The following is a 16,381-nucleotide window of genomic DNA, read 5'->3' on the forward strand; positions in this document are numbered from 1 at the left end:
TGTATTCTGTGTATTTTCTTGTCTTCTTTGTCTCTGTTTTTGTCTGTTTTTGCATGTGCAGAGTTCTAAGAGTAGTGCCAACACTGTAAGTTGCAGTTTTTTCCTCTCTTTCTATTTTACTAACACTTTGTTCTGGTTTATTTACCATTGTGACTGACACTAAACCTTGCTCGTCTGACATCCATAGTGTTTCTATTTGTTGTGCTTCTTTGCTGCTAATCAATACTCCCCCTTATACTGTTTGTATCAATTGACCTCTCTGCCTCGGTGTATCTAGTTTTTAAAGTTATAGGAATTAGATATACTGAGCTAGATACACTTTGTGTAGATACACTTTGTATAATATTCTAATGTTGTTAGAATTAGGGCTGTCAATCGATTCAAACACATGATTATCCATGATTAATCATTTTTTTATCTGTTCAAAATGTACCTTAAAGGGAGATTTGTCAAGTATTTAATACTCAATGGGAGTGGGCAAATATGCTTACTTTATGCAATTGTATGTATTTATTTAGTACTGGAAATCAATTAACAACACAAAACAATGACAAATATTGTCTAGAAACCCTCACAGGTAACTCGTGGGTACCCATAGAACCCATTTTCATTCACATATCTTGAGGTCAGAGGTCAAGGGACCCCTTTGAAAATGGCCATGACAGTTTTTCCTCGCCAAAATTTAGCGTAAGTTTGGAGCGTTATTTAACCTCCTTTGCGACAAGCTAGTTTGATAGGGTTACAGTAGTACCAATGGAGTCTATGTAGGTTTTCTAGCTTCATATGATACCAGTATCCTCAATCTAGCTTGTGAACTGTGTCCGGTACAACCTCCAGAAGATTGCATTGCATTACTGTGTTAAAGAAATTAGTGGTGTTAAAACAACTTTGCGTTAACGTGTTATTATCGCGTTAACTTCGACAGCCCTAGTTAGAATATTATACAAATAAGGGTGATAGAAAAAGACTAAACGGCCAGGAGGTTGATCGATAACAAGGAGAAATTAGAGTGAGAAGATATATTCAGAGGTGAAAATATGTTATATGAGAGAAAAAAGCATGAGAGTTTTCCATAAGTCCTTGGGGGTTGCATCTGCTAAGCCTGTCCCATTTGTATCAACACCAAAGAAGGCAGGAGGAGACGGACCCCAGAGGGGGTCAAAGGGAGAGGAGGTGACCCCTGTTCCTGGGGGAGGAGGCGCAGGGGGAGAGGTGCGTAAAAAAGCCTGAGAGAGACTCCCACCATCACCAGGAGAGCTAAGAGCACCAACCCAAGTCCTTCTGTCCTCACCTTGTGTGTCTGTTATTCCCCGAATGTCTGTGCTCACTTGCTCTGACGAGCCTCCAGATGCTTGCACTTTGTCGACTCTCCACAGCCCTGCACATCCTGCTCACTGAAGCAGAGACACAGCAAACCACACTGGTTTGCAAGTTTTAACCCCCTGCTTTGCTGCCCTCAGATTTATTTTCAATGTAGATATACTGAACATTTAATACATAAGGGGACTCTATTTTTTTACGAAATATATTCTAGGCTAGCTTTACCTGTCTGTACACTGCTACTGTCACGATCCCACTGTTACCATTACCTGTGTGTCATCAGGCTGCACTTCCTGTGTGTTGTGTAGAACACCTCATGTTGCCAGATTTCATCATATAAGTATGTATTTCACTTAACCAGCATGATACTCAAGGTGGCTTTTCCTGTTTGTTGGTCCAACCAGCCATGACCGGTCATGCTCATGCAAGACATGATGATAATACATTTTTCTAAAGGTTACTTATATTGTTTAAAAAAAGAGGCTACTACAGTATCTCACCACCTTTCTAAAACCAGTGAGAGAGCATCCAATTTATTGTGTTTACATGCTAGTTTTTCACTGAATAACTGGCAAGCGTGTGTGTATTTATCCTCCCTTTTTTCAGACGGAGTTGGAGAACATCGAAGCAACACAGGGCATGTCTTCAGAGACGGCGGTCACCTTCCTGTCTCGTCTCATGGCCATGGTGGACGTACTAGTGTTCGCCAGCTCTCTCAACTTCAGCGAGATTGAAGCAGAGAAGAACATGTCGTCAGGAGGGCTGATGAGGCAATGCCTCCGCCTGGGTGTGTACTTGTTTGATGTATTCAGTCTTAATGAAAAAAAAAACGAAGCCAATAAACAATAGGATTTATACCCACTTCATTTTTTTCTTCTAAAAAGAAATGCTATGATGTGAAAAAAGCCCGCTCCAGGATAAAATACAGGTTTCATCCCCACCTCTCTGTTTCCATCAGTATGCTGCGTGGCGGTGAGGAACTGTCTGGAGTGCAGGCAGAGACAGAGAGAACGAAGCTGCAAGTCCTCCTTAACCAGCAGCAAGTCACAGGACAACCTCCACAGTGCCTCCAATACCAGCAAGGTACCACACACACACAATCAAATGCACATCCTGAACACAACACTTTGTTTTTCTGACACGGAAACGTGCATGACGCACCACATTTGACATCCTGTCTTCCATATTTAGCAGGATCCAGACAGACTCCTGCAGGATGTAGACATCAATCGTCTTCGAGCTGTGGTTTTCAGAGATGTGGTAAGCATGTGCTTGTGTGTATTTTTAGTGTGCACAGTATGCGTGTGGGTACCTGTGCAAAGGAAAAAACAGCTGTATATTTTGTTTGAGTGTTGTTTTTGCTGAATAAATGTGTATGTGTGTGTGTGTTATTTTGCTGTAGGATGACAGTAAGCAGGCTCAGTTTCTGGCGCTGGCAGTCGTCTACTTTATCTCAGTCCTCATGGTATCCAAGTACCGGGACATTTTGGAACCCCAGCGAGAGATTGGCAGATCCACCAGCCTATCAGGGAGAAGCATCCGCCACGAGATCAACTCCCCGACCAGTACAGGTGATTGTCGTTTTTCTTTTATTGCAACATCCTCGACATAAGAGAGTAATCTTGGATGAGCTGGCGGTGACTCATCATTGTGGCGTTTGTATAGTGAGTGAACGCTCGCTTCAGGCAACAAACAACAATACCATTGTCAGGAATATGAGACAATTAGAGGATGAAAGAGAGAAGGAGGAAGAAAGATGGGTATTACTTGACAGAGAAATAAAGCTTACAAGCAGGAGAAAATAGCTGAGAATGAATAAAAACAGACAATGTGTTGTGGAATTTCTTGACAATGCATTTACAGAAAGAAACTCTATTTTTTGTGATTTGTGTGTGTGTGTTCCTCCAGAGCACCCATCCACAGCCTTCTCTGACAAACAGATCCCCACCCCCGTGGACGACTCCCCCCGGGCTGGCCTCCCGCACACAGACTCAGGCATCGGAGAGGAGGGCCACGTGGCCGGATCCCTGAACGGCTCGGAGATGGGTCTGGGGCTCGGCCTCGGCCTGGTGGGGAGAGAGACGGACAGAGACAGAGACAGAGACATGGGGGGAGGAGGTGGGGGAGGAGGCACGGATCTATTGTGTAGTCTGTCTGATGTTAGGAGGTCACAGGAGAGCCTTCTGGATTCTCCCCACAACCCCAACTCCAGCCAAGCTCCGCCTTCGTCCATCTCCAGCATCAGCCAAACCAACAAAGGCATCAATGTCAAGGTTGGTCTGTGTAACCCCCATTCAGACCTGGCTGCTTGTATCCAAAGATGTCTAAATGTGTTCATAGAGATAATAAATGAGGTCCGATGTGGTCAGGAAATGCATTTGCATTTAGTCATCTTTGAGCACTTTCAAATATGTTTGGATGATCAAGCCACATCTGTATTTTTAGCTGTTTGATTGTGGTTGGATCACCTGTGATGGATTTTAATGTCCGGTCTGAATAGACTCAAGACCCACATATATGTAACTTTCAGTGAGGTTGCACAGCATAAGGTTACGTACCATGAAAACATGCACACTGTTCTTACTCATATGCAGGGTTCGTACAAAGTCTTGAAAGTTTGGAAAATGCTTAATTTTACCAGTTCTATTTTCAAGGTTAGGAATATGCTTGAATTTGAATATACTCCTTGAAAAAAAAGCTTGATTTTCAACATAATCTGGTGTTTCATCTACACAATCACTCATATAAAACAAATATCTTTTCATATTTGAAATAGATTTATCCCGCCGTCATATCATATCATGATCAAAACATGCAATCAAAGTTAAAGGCGCAGTGTGTAGGATTTGGCAGCATCTAGCGGTGTGGTTGCAGATTGGAACCAACTGAGTACTTGAATTTTACTCTTAAAAAGCTGTACGAACCCTGCATATACACTCATAGTTTACTGCTGGAAAAAAGTTTTTAGTTAAGTTTTTCTCTATTTTGTATGAACTAATAATGTTTTGCAACGTAAGAAATATTAAAACCTACATTGAAAACAAAATGTACAAAGTCAAAGTCACTTAAACAGCCAATAATCCAGTCTAGTCCAGCTATTAAACTCCTCACATCTTGTGTGCTGTAGTCACCAGCTGGGTTGTTCTCTCTGATATGCAGGAGATCCTGAAGAGCCTAGTGGCGGGTCCGGTTGATGGCGGGGATTTGGGACAGGAGTCCGGACCGACGCCCTATCACCCAGACCCGGCCCTGAAGACGCACCCCATGCTGCCCATGCAGTTCCACTCATTCGACAGGTCGGTCCCAGTTACTGCATGACCTACAACAGAGATATCAGAGTCCGTAACCGCCTGACACATCCATCAATGAATTGATTAATCCAGCCAATACTGAACTTTGTGATGCGTTTCAGTGTACTGCTATTTGTCAAATATTTGTACGTCAGTTTTGGAAAAACAAAGGGACACAGAAATCAATCAGTTGATTAGTATCTAGAAAACGACCCTCCGCTTTGAACGAAGCTCTTTGGATGGTAAAATTTACTAGCTTACATAATGTGCTTTACTTGCCAGCAGTCCCATTGATTTCTTTAGTGAAACTCCAATAATGCACAGATAATAAAAAATAGAAAATGTGAATTCTGCACAATGGCTTGTTAGTAGTTTCTGCCCTTACCGTGCACCACATATTTAAGAACAGAGAATTCAATATAACAACAGAAAAACAATGATTTGTTTTTAGTAGCAGCGATACCACGTTAATAAAACATGACCGAGCCACTGATTATTTCTTCTCATTTTTTGACATTGATATTAGACTCTGTCAGACTGAAATCTTAAAGGGATAGAGATACTGCTGCTGAATAATAAAGTCCTTGGACATGACAGGACATAAACAAAGTCTGAACAGAGGTTCACATTTTCCTCTCTTGTCCAAACTGTTAACATATAGACTCTCCACTGAGGGATGACCTGCTTGTAACTCCTGTGCATCACTTAGTCTCCTTAATCTTGCTCTGTGGCAGTCCTTGAAAGCTAAGTTATTGATTGAAGACAGTGTGCATAATAGATCACGAATGGCTCCATATCCATCTCCAAGATGTCCACCAGATGTATCTGTCTGACTTGTGCAGACTGGCTTCATACATTGGATTCATAGAAATGAATGGCAAATACACAGTTATAATCTGCTTATAGCATTGTATACCTATACTTATAAACACTTATAGATAACAAACAAATATTACACTCAATAATAACACATAATAATTTTATAATGACTTACAAGGTTAAGTATTATAATATTTCATAATTGCTGGTCACTCACTGGCACTTTTTGACGTTAAAGATGTTGACGAGTATTGCCCAAGTCCCCAAATATCTTTCTAGCTCCCTGATGTTGTCATCTGTGTTTTAAAATGATAAAGATGGTTTGGGAGGAGATCTTTCACTCCTGGACACTGTAACAAAATCAGGTGGTGTATCATAATCTGTGGAAAAACTGTTTAAAATGATGACAAGTATTAGAGGTAAAAACAATTTTTATCTGGCAAACAAAGACCAAATTCATATTATACGGTTAGGATTTAAATAACTGACTTCAGAGGGTTGAATAACTTTCAGGTGCTGTCTGTATTATTAAAGTTATAGTGGCATAAATCAACAGTGATGAACACACAGAGCCAAGATCTCACTGAGGACATTTGATAAAGAGTATTGTATGTGTGCAGGTTTCTCTGATACCCCTGTAACTCCCCTCTTACAGGAGTGTTATGGTTCCGGTCAAAAAGCCGCCACCTGGCAGCCTGTCCGTCAACACGGTGGGCACGCCCACCACTAGTGGAGCAGCCACCGCCGGCAGCACGCCCAACATTTTCGCCGCTGCGACAGCAACACCCAAGAGCATGATCAACACTACAGGTGAGAGATAACACACAGATATAGTGCGCTTATAAAACACATTATGTTTTTCACACCACGTCTGAATCTATATCTTTGGATATTTTTATCATATACTGTACATTTTTGCACTGCATCTATTTGGCGTGCCTTTAAGGAGAAGTAGCAGACAGAAACCTGCAGCATGACGAAGGTGTTGGTGTGAAAAGGCCTCCAGCGATTCAAAGGCTGCTCCATGAAGCAGTTTCTTCTCTTGTTAGATGCTTTACTCTGCACTGCAGGGTTATTATAGTAAACTATAACTGAAACTGAAATGAAAATGAGCAGCGAAAAATATTTTTAGTAAACTGAAACTAAGAAAAGCTTAGCTGAAACGATATTGCCTGATTAACCACAGAAAATATGGTCATTCCTATACAGTTCTCCAACCATGTATTTTGAATGAATGAATGAAACCTTTATTTCCCCTATGGGAATTTTCTTTGCACAAAGACCGTCAAGAAAGCAACAACAACCATATATGACAGCACATAATATCACATAGAGCATGAGCATCATAAAAACATCATAAAAAAAGCATAATTTGGGAAATCAATAAAGGTCATCAGGTGCAAGTTCAAAAAAAGTGCAGAGTTCAGACCATGTGATCAGAGCTTGTTAGGCAGCTGAATGCTGCGTGGAACAAAGGATGTAATGCCTCTTTTAGTCCACATCCTAGGCATATTATACCTTCGTCCTGAAGATAAAAGTGCATAATTTCAGGCCTTAGGGGGTGCAGTGGATCTGCTATGATCTTGTGACCTTGTGATATTATAGCTGGCTCTAACAAAAACAAACTAAAACTAAGCCTTTCTGAAAAACTGAAACTAAACTAGAACTAGCAAACACACTCTGAAAACTAACTAAAATTGAAAATTCAAAAGTAGTATAACCTTGTTACTCTGCTGTCCGTTGACAGCCAGAATCAGCTAGATTAAAATAGCTTTCATGATTAGTTTTAGCCTATTCACGATCCAGATCAATGAAGTTGCAGACCGCAAGGCAAGTGTAAAATATCCTGGCCATCAACAAGAAAGTTAACATTTGATACATGCACGAAAAAAACATAAAAAGAAGAACCTGTATTAGATCTTCTTTGACCCAAATATGGTATTAAATAAGAATAAATTGATAAGAATCAAAGATAAGAATGAAATACACATCATCTGACATGCAGATCAGTGCTGTTTCCCTGCAGCATCGTACTCAGCAGATTCATTGCATCATACATGCATAATGGACAAGGCAGGGATTTGTTCCCCGCAATGGATTCTGTATATTGATTGCAAAGCTATTTTCACAAACGGGGGCCATTACCAGAAGACAAGCGGCAGCACGTCCGGTGAAATACTATCCAAATTGAATTTGGTCGCAACTGACCGGGACGTTAGTACATTTCCTTTATTGTTATCCTGCATGATAATCTCGGTCACGCTTGATTCATGTTACAATAAACGCTCGTCTTATTTTTCATCACTCTCCCTCCTCTAGGTGCCACAGACTCTGCCTCCTCTTCCTCCTCCTCTTCCTCGTCGTTTGTCAACGGTGCGACTAGTAAGAATCTGCCAGCGGTGCAGACGGTGGCGCCCATGCCAGAGGACAGTATGGAGAATATGAGGTCAGAGCTCTCGACATGACAAAGCTCTTTATCGCTTCAACCATTTTTCTCCTGCTCTTTCTTTTTTTTTCTTCCTTCCTTTTGGCTTTTGTTTTTACGTCTGTTTTCTTGGTCGTTTTTCCACTTCATTCCTGTCCCTCTTTCACGTCACACTTAAGTCGTCATCCTTCCCAAAGAATGCTCGCTAGGAGCTCACTCTCGCACTCATTACTGATATTATACAGCAGGGTTAGATTGGGGACAACCGGGGTGCACCCACAATAACAATACATGATATTAGTCATAATCATTTTTTTAAGAATGTCAGGAGCAATGTAGATGTAAAAAAATGTTCTGGCATGTTAGAATAATTAACCATATTTTAAACAAAAGACAAAATTGTTAATTTGATAGTTGCACTGGGTGACAAATGACTAGAAATCAAAAGTCACAGAAATGCCAGTTTCACATTGAGTTATCAACCATTCAAATGTTATTGGACTGATTCTGATATTGCTCTTTAAAGCTTATATCAGCTAATAATAATAATAATAGTCTTCTGAAAGCTATTATAACTACTGTGGTAACTCACACACAAATATTTTCTGCTCACGTGCACGCATACCCCCACACATCTCACTCAGTCTACACTGGTTCTCTTCATCCCTGACATGGCAACTGTGTTTCAATGTCACAATTACAATATACTGTAGAGAATGAAAATACCAGCAGTCTTACTTATTTGAAAACATGTAAATGAATTTGTCATAAACATAAATCTGTGTTTTAGTTGTGTTTCCATACTTTGTATAGACTTCTAATACTCTTAACACTGATAAAATATAAGATGATCTGCAATATGTTAAAGGGTAACTTTGGTATTTTTCAACCTATTTTCCCATGTTTTTGTGTCTAAGTGACTAATGGGGACAACAATTTTTCAAATTGGTCCAGTATTGAGGGAGAACGCTGCAACCGGCAGCCGTGAGCTGTAAGGGCAAGTGAGCAGCATCAATGTAACGTTATGTCCACTAAAAGTACTTGTTTTTGCTGCTGACAGGCTCTGATTGTTATTGTAAGTGTCTGACAACATTATGGAAAGGACCCTACAGAGAAATTAAACATTTTTTGTCTGTGATTGTGTCCAAGTCCCGCTCAAAGAGTAATCTCGTTGTGAAATCTGAATATCAGTATACTCTGGCTCAAATAAATAGGGCAGCCATCGAATTCAAAGACCTCGTCCATATTATCGAAATCATCTACTGTAAATATTCAGCCATGACACTGAAAATCTTTCAGATAACACTAAGCTACGCTTTCTGTAGCCCAACACAACAAACTCTGCCCGGCTGGTACTCACGTTTCCACCATTGATGTATTCCACTATTTCACCGTCACCTCGCCAGATTTCACAACGAGACTTCTCCTTGAGTGAGACTCTTTCCATAATGTCAGACACTTATAATAACAATCAGAGCCTGTCAGTGGCAAAAACAAGCACTTTTATTGGACGTAAATGATGGGGCCAGCTTGCCCCAATAGCATCATATTGCAACCCGTGAGCAGCTGCCGTCTGCAGCGCTCTCCCTCAATACTGGACCTATTTCAGAAGTTGTTGTCGCTATTAGTCAGTTAGACACAAAAACCAGGGAAAATATGGTCCAGGTTGAAAAATACCAAAGTTACCCTTTAATAACTAGGAAATAGAATTACAATAAGAAGTAATATATAATTCCTTTGAACATTGTAGCAGTTTGTATTGTAACATTTCTGTCAATGTACTCTCTCCTTAGACATGCTAGACAGTTTGTTATTATATGTGCAGTTACGTGTGCTTCTGAAGGTGCACACGCATGTGCGAGGGTGCGTGCGTGCGTGTGCATGTGCTCTTTAATCAGTGTGCATGTCTGTACGTGTGTGTGGTTTGTATTGCAGTGCCTATTGTGAGGTGGCGCAGTGTGCGCTGCGCAGCGGTCAGACGCCCCCTGAGCTCAAGTCTTTTAGCTCCCTGGCAGGCTTCCAGGCAGCTCCCCGAGATGCAGGACAGTGTTTTAGGCAAGGAGATACTCGTCCTGTCCCCCCTCCCCCACCCCTCTGACCCTCCTCCACCACACACCCTCTGCTACGCCTAATCCACTACTAAATGTTCCCAGAATGCCATGGGAGGAAGGACAGACATCTTTGCTAACAACTTCAACAGTTAGCATCACTCATATTTGTTTATATTAACAACTCTGTCACTTCTGGCATGGCCGTCTCCTCACACTAACCCCAAACTCAAGATCAGACCTGAGTCAAACTGTTTTTGCAAATAACTTGTAGCAAAAAACAGTAGTAGTAGTAGTAGTAAAAACAGTTTGCTTTAAACTGACTCAAAAACCTGTTTTAAAGGAATAGTTCGGGTGTTTTGAAGTGGGGTTGTATGAGGTACACAATTGGTGCATTACCTACAGTAGATGACTGTCGGCACGTCACCCAACTTGGAGAAGCAGGCTGATGTTACCAGAACCAAAGCAATGTACTGCTGTGGTTTGGGATAGCAAACCAGACTCCATCGAAAAAAACTATAATTTTACCTGGCAGAACACAGGAGCGTACACTATATTGATTTTTTTTAGGTGAGCCTTTCTTTTAGGTGGCTAAAATACGTTTAGCTCCCTGCCTTTGGTTTGCTTTGGTTCTATACGTTAACTCCTGTCTGCTTCTCCAAACTGGCGTGCCGACCGTCATCTACTGTAGGTAATACACTGACTATGAATACGTACCTCATACAACCCCACTTCAAAACACCGGGACTATCCCTTCACCCTTTACTGTAACTTTTGCAAGTGTCACCCATCTGCTACTCTGAGCAGCTTAAACAAAATTAAGAATTTGTAAACACTAGTGACCCAGGTCTGTTTCAGAAGTCACATGCTTATAAGGCCCAGAATATGCATTTAACTTGCTCCATATTTTAGTCTGCTTTGCTTTATGCTCTTCTTGCCTTACTTTCCCCATTTGTTAACTGAACATAGAGCAGAAAAGTATTTTACTCTGCACGTGATCTACACCTGTGCACACACAAAGGCACTAATATTAAGATGTGTAGCAAGTCAAGATCTTCCAGTTCAATTCAAGTTTAAAGTAAGGACACTTTTATTGCACTTCCACATTCACCCATCCCACAATGCTAAGTTGTTTAACAATTAGCCTTAAAACTATAGTACCATCAACCTTTCCTTACCAATACTAACATAGTGCTTCCATACCAAACCATCATTACACACGCTTTAATTCTGTAAATTTTTGATGTCTTCTGTGTCCATTTCAGACATTTTTCTATTTCTTTCCCTTTAACTTCCCTCAGCATGCCTGTTCCCGTCTCCTCTCCTGTGTAATTTGTCCTCTCCTCCCGTTTTCTCACCTACTCATTTCTTTTCCCGCATGTTTTTCTCGCTCCCTTTCTCACCTACTGTACAATCCCCGAGCTTCTCCTCACGTGCTCTTCTAATCTCATCTGTATGTCGCTTATTTTTATCTTCACTCCTATCCTCTTCATCTTTTTTCTCTCCCTTATCTCCGCCACAGCATCACCACCAAGCTGGAGCGCGCCCTGGAGAAGGTGGCGCCCCTGCTGAGGGAGATTTTTGTAGACTTTGCTCCCTTCCTGTCCAGAACGCTGCTGGGTAGCCATGGGCAGGAACTGCTCATAGAAGGTACAGGTGCTGTACACGGCTCCTTTTTCTCTAACTGGCGTCTCTCTGTGGAGTCTCCCCATTCACTGTCCCTCACCGCGATGTTTGAGTGTGAGAAAAACTGAGAGAAATAGAAATGTGCGAGTGGATGTATTAACCCCCTCTGAGATCCCGACCGACTTTACAGTCTTTTAGAGTCTGTAGCAGGTTCAGTTTCAGAGCTAGAAGGTACAGATATCAACTGTATTCATGTGTGACGATGTTAGTCCCCATAGTAGCCATTTCATTGTAGTGAGACCATTTTTTTAACCTTGACCTCACTGTGAAAAATGACATGTCGTGACCTCTAGGATAATCTCAGCCTCATGAAACTTTACAACCACTAACTAGAGACCTAGGGCATTCAGAGGATGGATGGCTTTCCTAGGTAGATTGACAATAAGGGTGTTTTCTGAGCAGTTCCCAGAACAGAAGTGCTTGCCATCCAATTAATTCATGTTTATTTCTGATTTATAACTAGATCAACTTGAGACACAATGCTGAGCTGCATCTCAAATTAATCTTCAGGTTCCCCGCTTTCAGATGATGTACACCACTTCTATGTGATATCTACTGTTGAGCTGCTATCTCCCCCTAAACACCCCCTGTAATCCCCTTAAAAAAAGACAAAAACAGGGCCATAGTGGATCTCGGGAGGGTTAATGTGTGATTGGTTGAGAGTGAGTGAATGAGTGGGTGAGTGTCTTTGAGCTGGCTGCTTCACTCATTCGTCAAGCAGGTATGAAGTCACTATTTTGCACTATTTTCACAAACAGCTAGCTAGATAATGACATGTGTAAATCAGATTATGTTCAGTGTTAGCATAAGTGCTACTGGTATTACAGATAAATGTGATGCATTGCTCCCTCTGCCCACCTGCTTCCTGGCGTCCTGTTTTCGTGATCCACTGTCTCAATGTTGATCTCTCCCTCTCCTCCCTCCCCCTACTCTCTCCTTCCCCCATCTTTCTCTCTACTGTTTGTTCCTGTCTTCTCTGTGGCATGCTTTTTATAAACTTGACTACGATGACTGTATACAATAGCAGAAAAACAACTGACACTGCAGTGTCTTCTTTGATGATATTTTTGTGTCTTGCGGCGGTGTGTGTGAGTGTCAGAGAGAAAGAAAGAGAGGCTCCTGACTGTGCTGTATGTCTCTGTGCTGCAGGTCTGGTGTGCATGAAGTCTAGCACGTCTGTGGTGGAGCTCGTAATGCTGCTCTGTTCTCAGGTTGGTAACACCTCACCTCTCCTCTCTGTCTCTCTGTTTACTGTCCTCACACGTATGATCCGCTTTGCCAAAGCCCGGAAAAAAGTCATCCTTAATTTGTCACGTTTTTGATACATTCTGAAAGTGTTTTTTGTTTTCTTAGACCGGCTGTGTCAGTTGCACACAGGAAGCTGTGGAGTTATTGATCTGCCCTGTGGGGCAGGGTTGACTATGTAGTGAGCGCATTGCAGATGTAATACAATATTGACTTATGTGCATCATCACACAGCATCATAGTTTTCCCTCATCAATATCCATGCCACAAAAATAGTCTTCCAAGTCAATCACATACACATAAACTTTTCTGACTGACTCATAAGAACAAAATTAAATCACAAAGAACATTATTGGGGTTATTTATCTAACTTCAATTTAAAGCTATATTCCTGAATAACACTCAAAAGACAGAATGACAACAGAGAGGCACTTACCACTACAGAGCTTTACCCGGATGGCGTAGGTGACCAGTGCTCTTTTTCTTTTATATTCTGAAGTTTGTCTCCCAACTATTGTCTGCTTTGTTGGCTGCCTCTAAGACTTCTTCTCCTTAGAAGCACTTCCTCTTTCTCGTCTTTTCTTCAACTCTACTACCGTGGCCTCCGCTTTCTTCTCTCCTCTCTTACTGCTTCATCTTTTACCCTACCATCAGGCGCCTCCTGCTTTTCTGGTCCATTTTAACTCAGTGTTTCGGCGGCAACTACTCTCATCTTCTACCACTCTCCTCACAGCACTGTCCTCTCACCACTCCTCTCTCCTATCTCCTCCCCTCCACCCTCCACCCTCCCGCCTGGCTGCTCGTCAGCATGTATAGTATTACCCCTGGCTCCGGCCTTGTCTGCCATTAGACGCCCAGGAGAGCGAACCCTAGCCCAGATATCGATCCTCTGTATAGGGGGGGTGTAACAGGAGATGCTCCCACGTGTCCTTCACAGCCTTAAGAGCTGGTGGAGCTAATGGAGCTCTGATAGTTTGAGGCTTTCAGAAACACTCTCATCCTGCTCAGAAGTCTCCACTCTAATATGCACAGAGACACATAAAACACTCTTAGACGGATGGGTGCATTAGAAAGCTCTTAACATGTTTCTTCATCCTTATTCGTGCAGTTTTGTGCTAGTGCACCTTAACACTAGTGATGGTAAATGATAAGACTGTATATCTCTTGAATAAAGCTTTTTTTTTTTTATCTCTGTATTCTCTGACGCTTCTTACATGTTGATCGGCTCATTAACTGCGACAACCCGCTTAGCTCTATGACAATATATACTGTGAAGAAAAAGGTGACGCCTGCACACTACTCCATGCCATACCTTTTTTCTTACTTATGCTGTTCTACGTGATGTACGTATAATTAATCTTCTTCAACAATATATACTGTGAAACCATAGACAAAGGGATTGTACTAGGGCTGTCAATTGATTCAAATATTTAATTGTGATTAATCACATGATTGTCCATAGTTAATCGTGATTAATCACAAATTAATCACACATTTTTTATCTGTTCAAAATGTACCTTAAAGGGAGATTTGTCAAGTATTTAATACTCTTTTCAACATGGGAGTGGGCAAATATGCTTACTTTATGCAAATGTATGTATATGTTTATTATTGGAAATCGATTAACAACACAAAACAATGAAAAATATAGTTCAGAAACCCTCACAGGTACTGCATTTAGCATAAAAAATATGCTCAAATCATGACATGGCAAACTCAAGCCCAACAGCTGTCAGTGTGCTGACTTGACTATGACTTGCATAGTCAAACTGCATGTGGTTATCATAAAGTGGACATGTATGTAAAGGGGAGACTCGTGGGTACCCATAGAATCCATTTTCATTCACATATCTTGAGGTCAGAGATCAAGGGACCCCTTTGAAAAAAACGAAATTTGTGTTAATGTATTATTGCGTTAACTTTGACAGCCCTACTTATCAGATAAAACAGATGTTTACAAACTGCATAATTTGCAGTTAAAAAAAGTAATAAATGACAATATATCACAATATATCTTTTCGCAATACTCAACATATCGTTTAAAATCGCAATAATATCATATCATGACTTAAGTATCGTAATAATATCGTATTATTTCTTAGTAATTTAATTCACATATATATTCACAAGATATATATATCAAATATGGCTATAAACAGGTTTTCTACAAAATTTCCAGAAAATATATATCAGTATAAAATAGAACTCCAACTAAATATTTTTATAATCAATTAATTGGTTTGAGTACATTTTTATTTATTTCCAGCTTCTTAAATGTGAATATTTTCTGGTTTCTTTACTCCTCTATGACTGTAAACTGAATATCTTTGAGATGTGGAGAAAACAAGACATTTGAGGACGTCATCTTGGGCTGTGGGAAATACTGATCGACATTTTTTTACCATTTTCTGACATATTATGGACCAAACAACTAATTGATTAATCGAGAAAATAACCAACAGATTAATTGACTATGAAAATAATCATTAGTTGCAGCCCTAGTATAAAACGCCATATGCAATGATAGTTTTAATCCATATCAAACACCCCTAACCCCCCCCACCACCCCAAACCCAATCCCAAATTAATTCTGATGTGTCCTCTACACTTAGGAGTGGCAAAACTCCATTCAGAAGAACGCTGGACTGGCCTTCATTGAGCTTATCAACGAGGGAAGGTAATCCATCACACAGACTGATTATCAACCCATACACTTCCCTGTGATTCACACATTAACAGCAACACTATTATCAGTGCCTAACAACTAATGGGTACGATAGAGCCCTAATGGGAACCATGCCAAGATAAGTGCACGGTGTCATGCGTGTTCAGTAGGAAGTCCAATCACTATAGTGCAATTAAGTGTACAGTTGAATTGTGCTGGTCTATTTTCAGTGCATGTAATCTTGTTTTTCTTACTCCAAACTGTATTACACAAAAAAAGATAACTGTACATTCCAAAAAACATATTGTTTATCCATACATACATGAGCTACAGCAACAGATGGACCAGTCTTATTGATATCATATAGAAACGGTTGACATATTGAGGGAAACTACATTCCCTCCCATTGAGAATTCAATGTTTTTTTCTAAATGAAGGTGTCGCTAATGCCTGTAACATGTGTCGCTCTCTTCGCCCCTTCACCAGACTTCTGTGCCACGCCATGAAAGATCATATTGTGCGTGTTGCCAACGAAGCAGAGTTCATCCTGAACAGACAGAGGGCGGAGGATGTACACAAGCACGCTGAATTTGAGGTAAACACACAGAGCGCCACTTCTGTTTTGTAAGGATATGGGACATCACTAAAGCTGTGCACCCGATTCAACTGTCATCAGGCCATTAAATAGGCGTTATCGGTCGCTATTAGCGCCATAGATGTCCAGCCATCGCCCCCGACTTCCACCCATTATGGAGTTTCATGTTGTCTATGCTGCAGCGCCTGTCTTACGCTTCTGCTCCTGTTATAAGTCCCGTTTCGACCACAGGAACTTTCCCCCGGAACTAAGAACGTTTTGAGGAACTCTTTGCGTTTCGATCGCAGG

General features: G+C 41.1%; 1 protein-coding gene across 7 annotated transcripts in view; it reads left to right on the plus strand.

Moving 5' to 3' along the window:
• nbeaa (neurobeachin a) overlaps positions 1-16,381 on the plus strand; it is a 109,118-nt gene that overhangs the window by 75,135 nt on the left and 17,602 nt on the right. For 2 of the 7 annotated variants that reach the window (XM_037747851.1, XM_037747854.1), the window contains exons 26-40: positions 62-85; positions 1,129-1,212; positions 1,927-2,107; positions 2,279-2,403; positions 2,512-2,580; positions 2,723-2,891; positions 3,229-3,593; positions 4,480-4,616; positions 6,085-6,239; positions 7,749-7,875; positions 9,790-9,909; positions 11,425-11,558; positions 12,738-12,799; positions 15,446-15,510; positions 15,985-16,093. In XM_037747851.1, the coding sequence (XP_037603779.1) occupies positions 62-85; positions 1,129-1,212; positions 1,927-2,107; positions 2,279-2,403; positions 2,512-2,580; positions 2,723-2,891; positions 3,229-3,593; positions 4,480-4,616; positions 6,085-6,239; positions 7,749-7,875; positions 9,790-9,909; positions 11,425-11,558; positions 12,738-12,799; positions 15,446-15,510; positions 15,985-16,093 (1,926 nt within the window). The remainder of the gene's footprint in view (positions 1-61; positions 86-1,128; positions 1,213-1,926; positions 2,108-2,278; positions 2,404-2,511; positions 2,581-2,722; positions 2,892-3,228; positions 3,594-4,479; positions 4,617-6,084; positions 6,240-7,748; positions 7,876-9,789; positions 9,910-11,424; positions 11,559-12,737; positions 12,800-15,445; positions 15,511-15,984; positions 16,094-16,381) is intronic. The other 5 variants (XM_037747853.1, XM_037747852.1, XM_037747857.1 and 2 more) reach the window with 5 other exon arrangements.

The sequence above is a fragment of the Sebastes umbrosus genome, chromosome 17 (genome assembly GCF_015220745.1).
Source record: "Sebastes umbrosus isolate fSebUmb1 chromosome 17, fSebUmb1.pri, whole genome shotgun sequence".
Classification (NCBI taxonomy): domain Eukaryota; kingdom Metazoa; phylum Chordata; class Actinopteri; order Perciformes; family Sebastidae; genus Sebastes; species Sebastes umbrosus.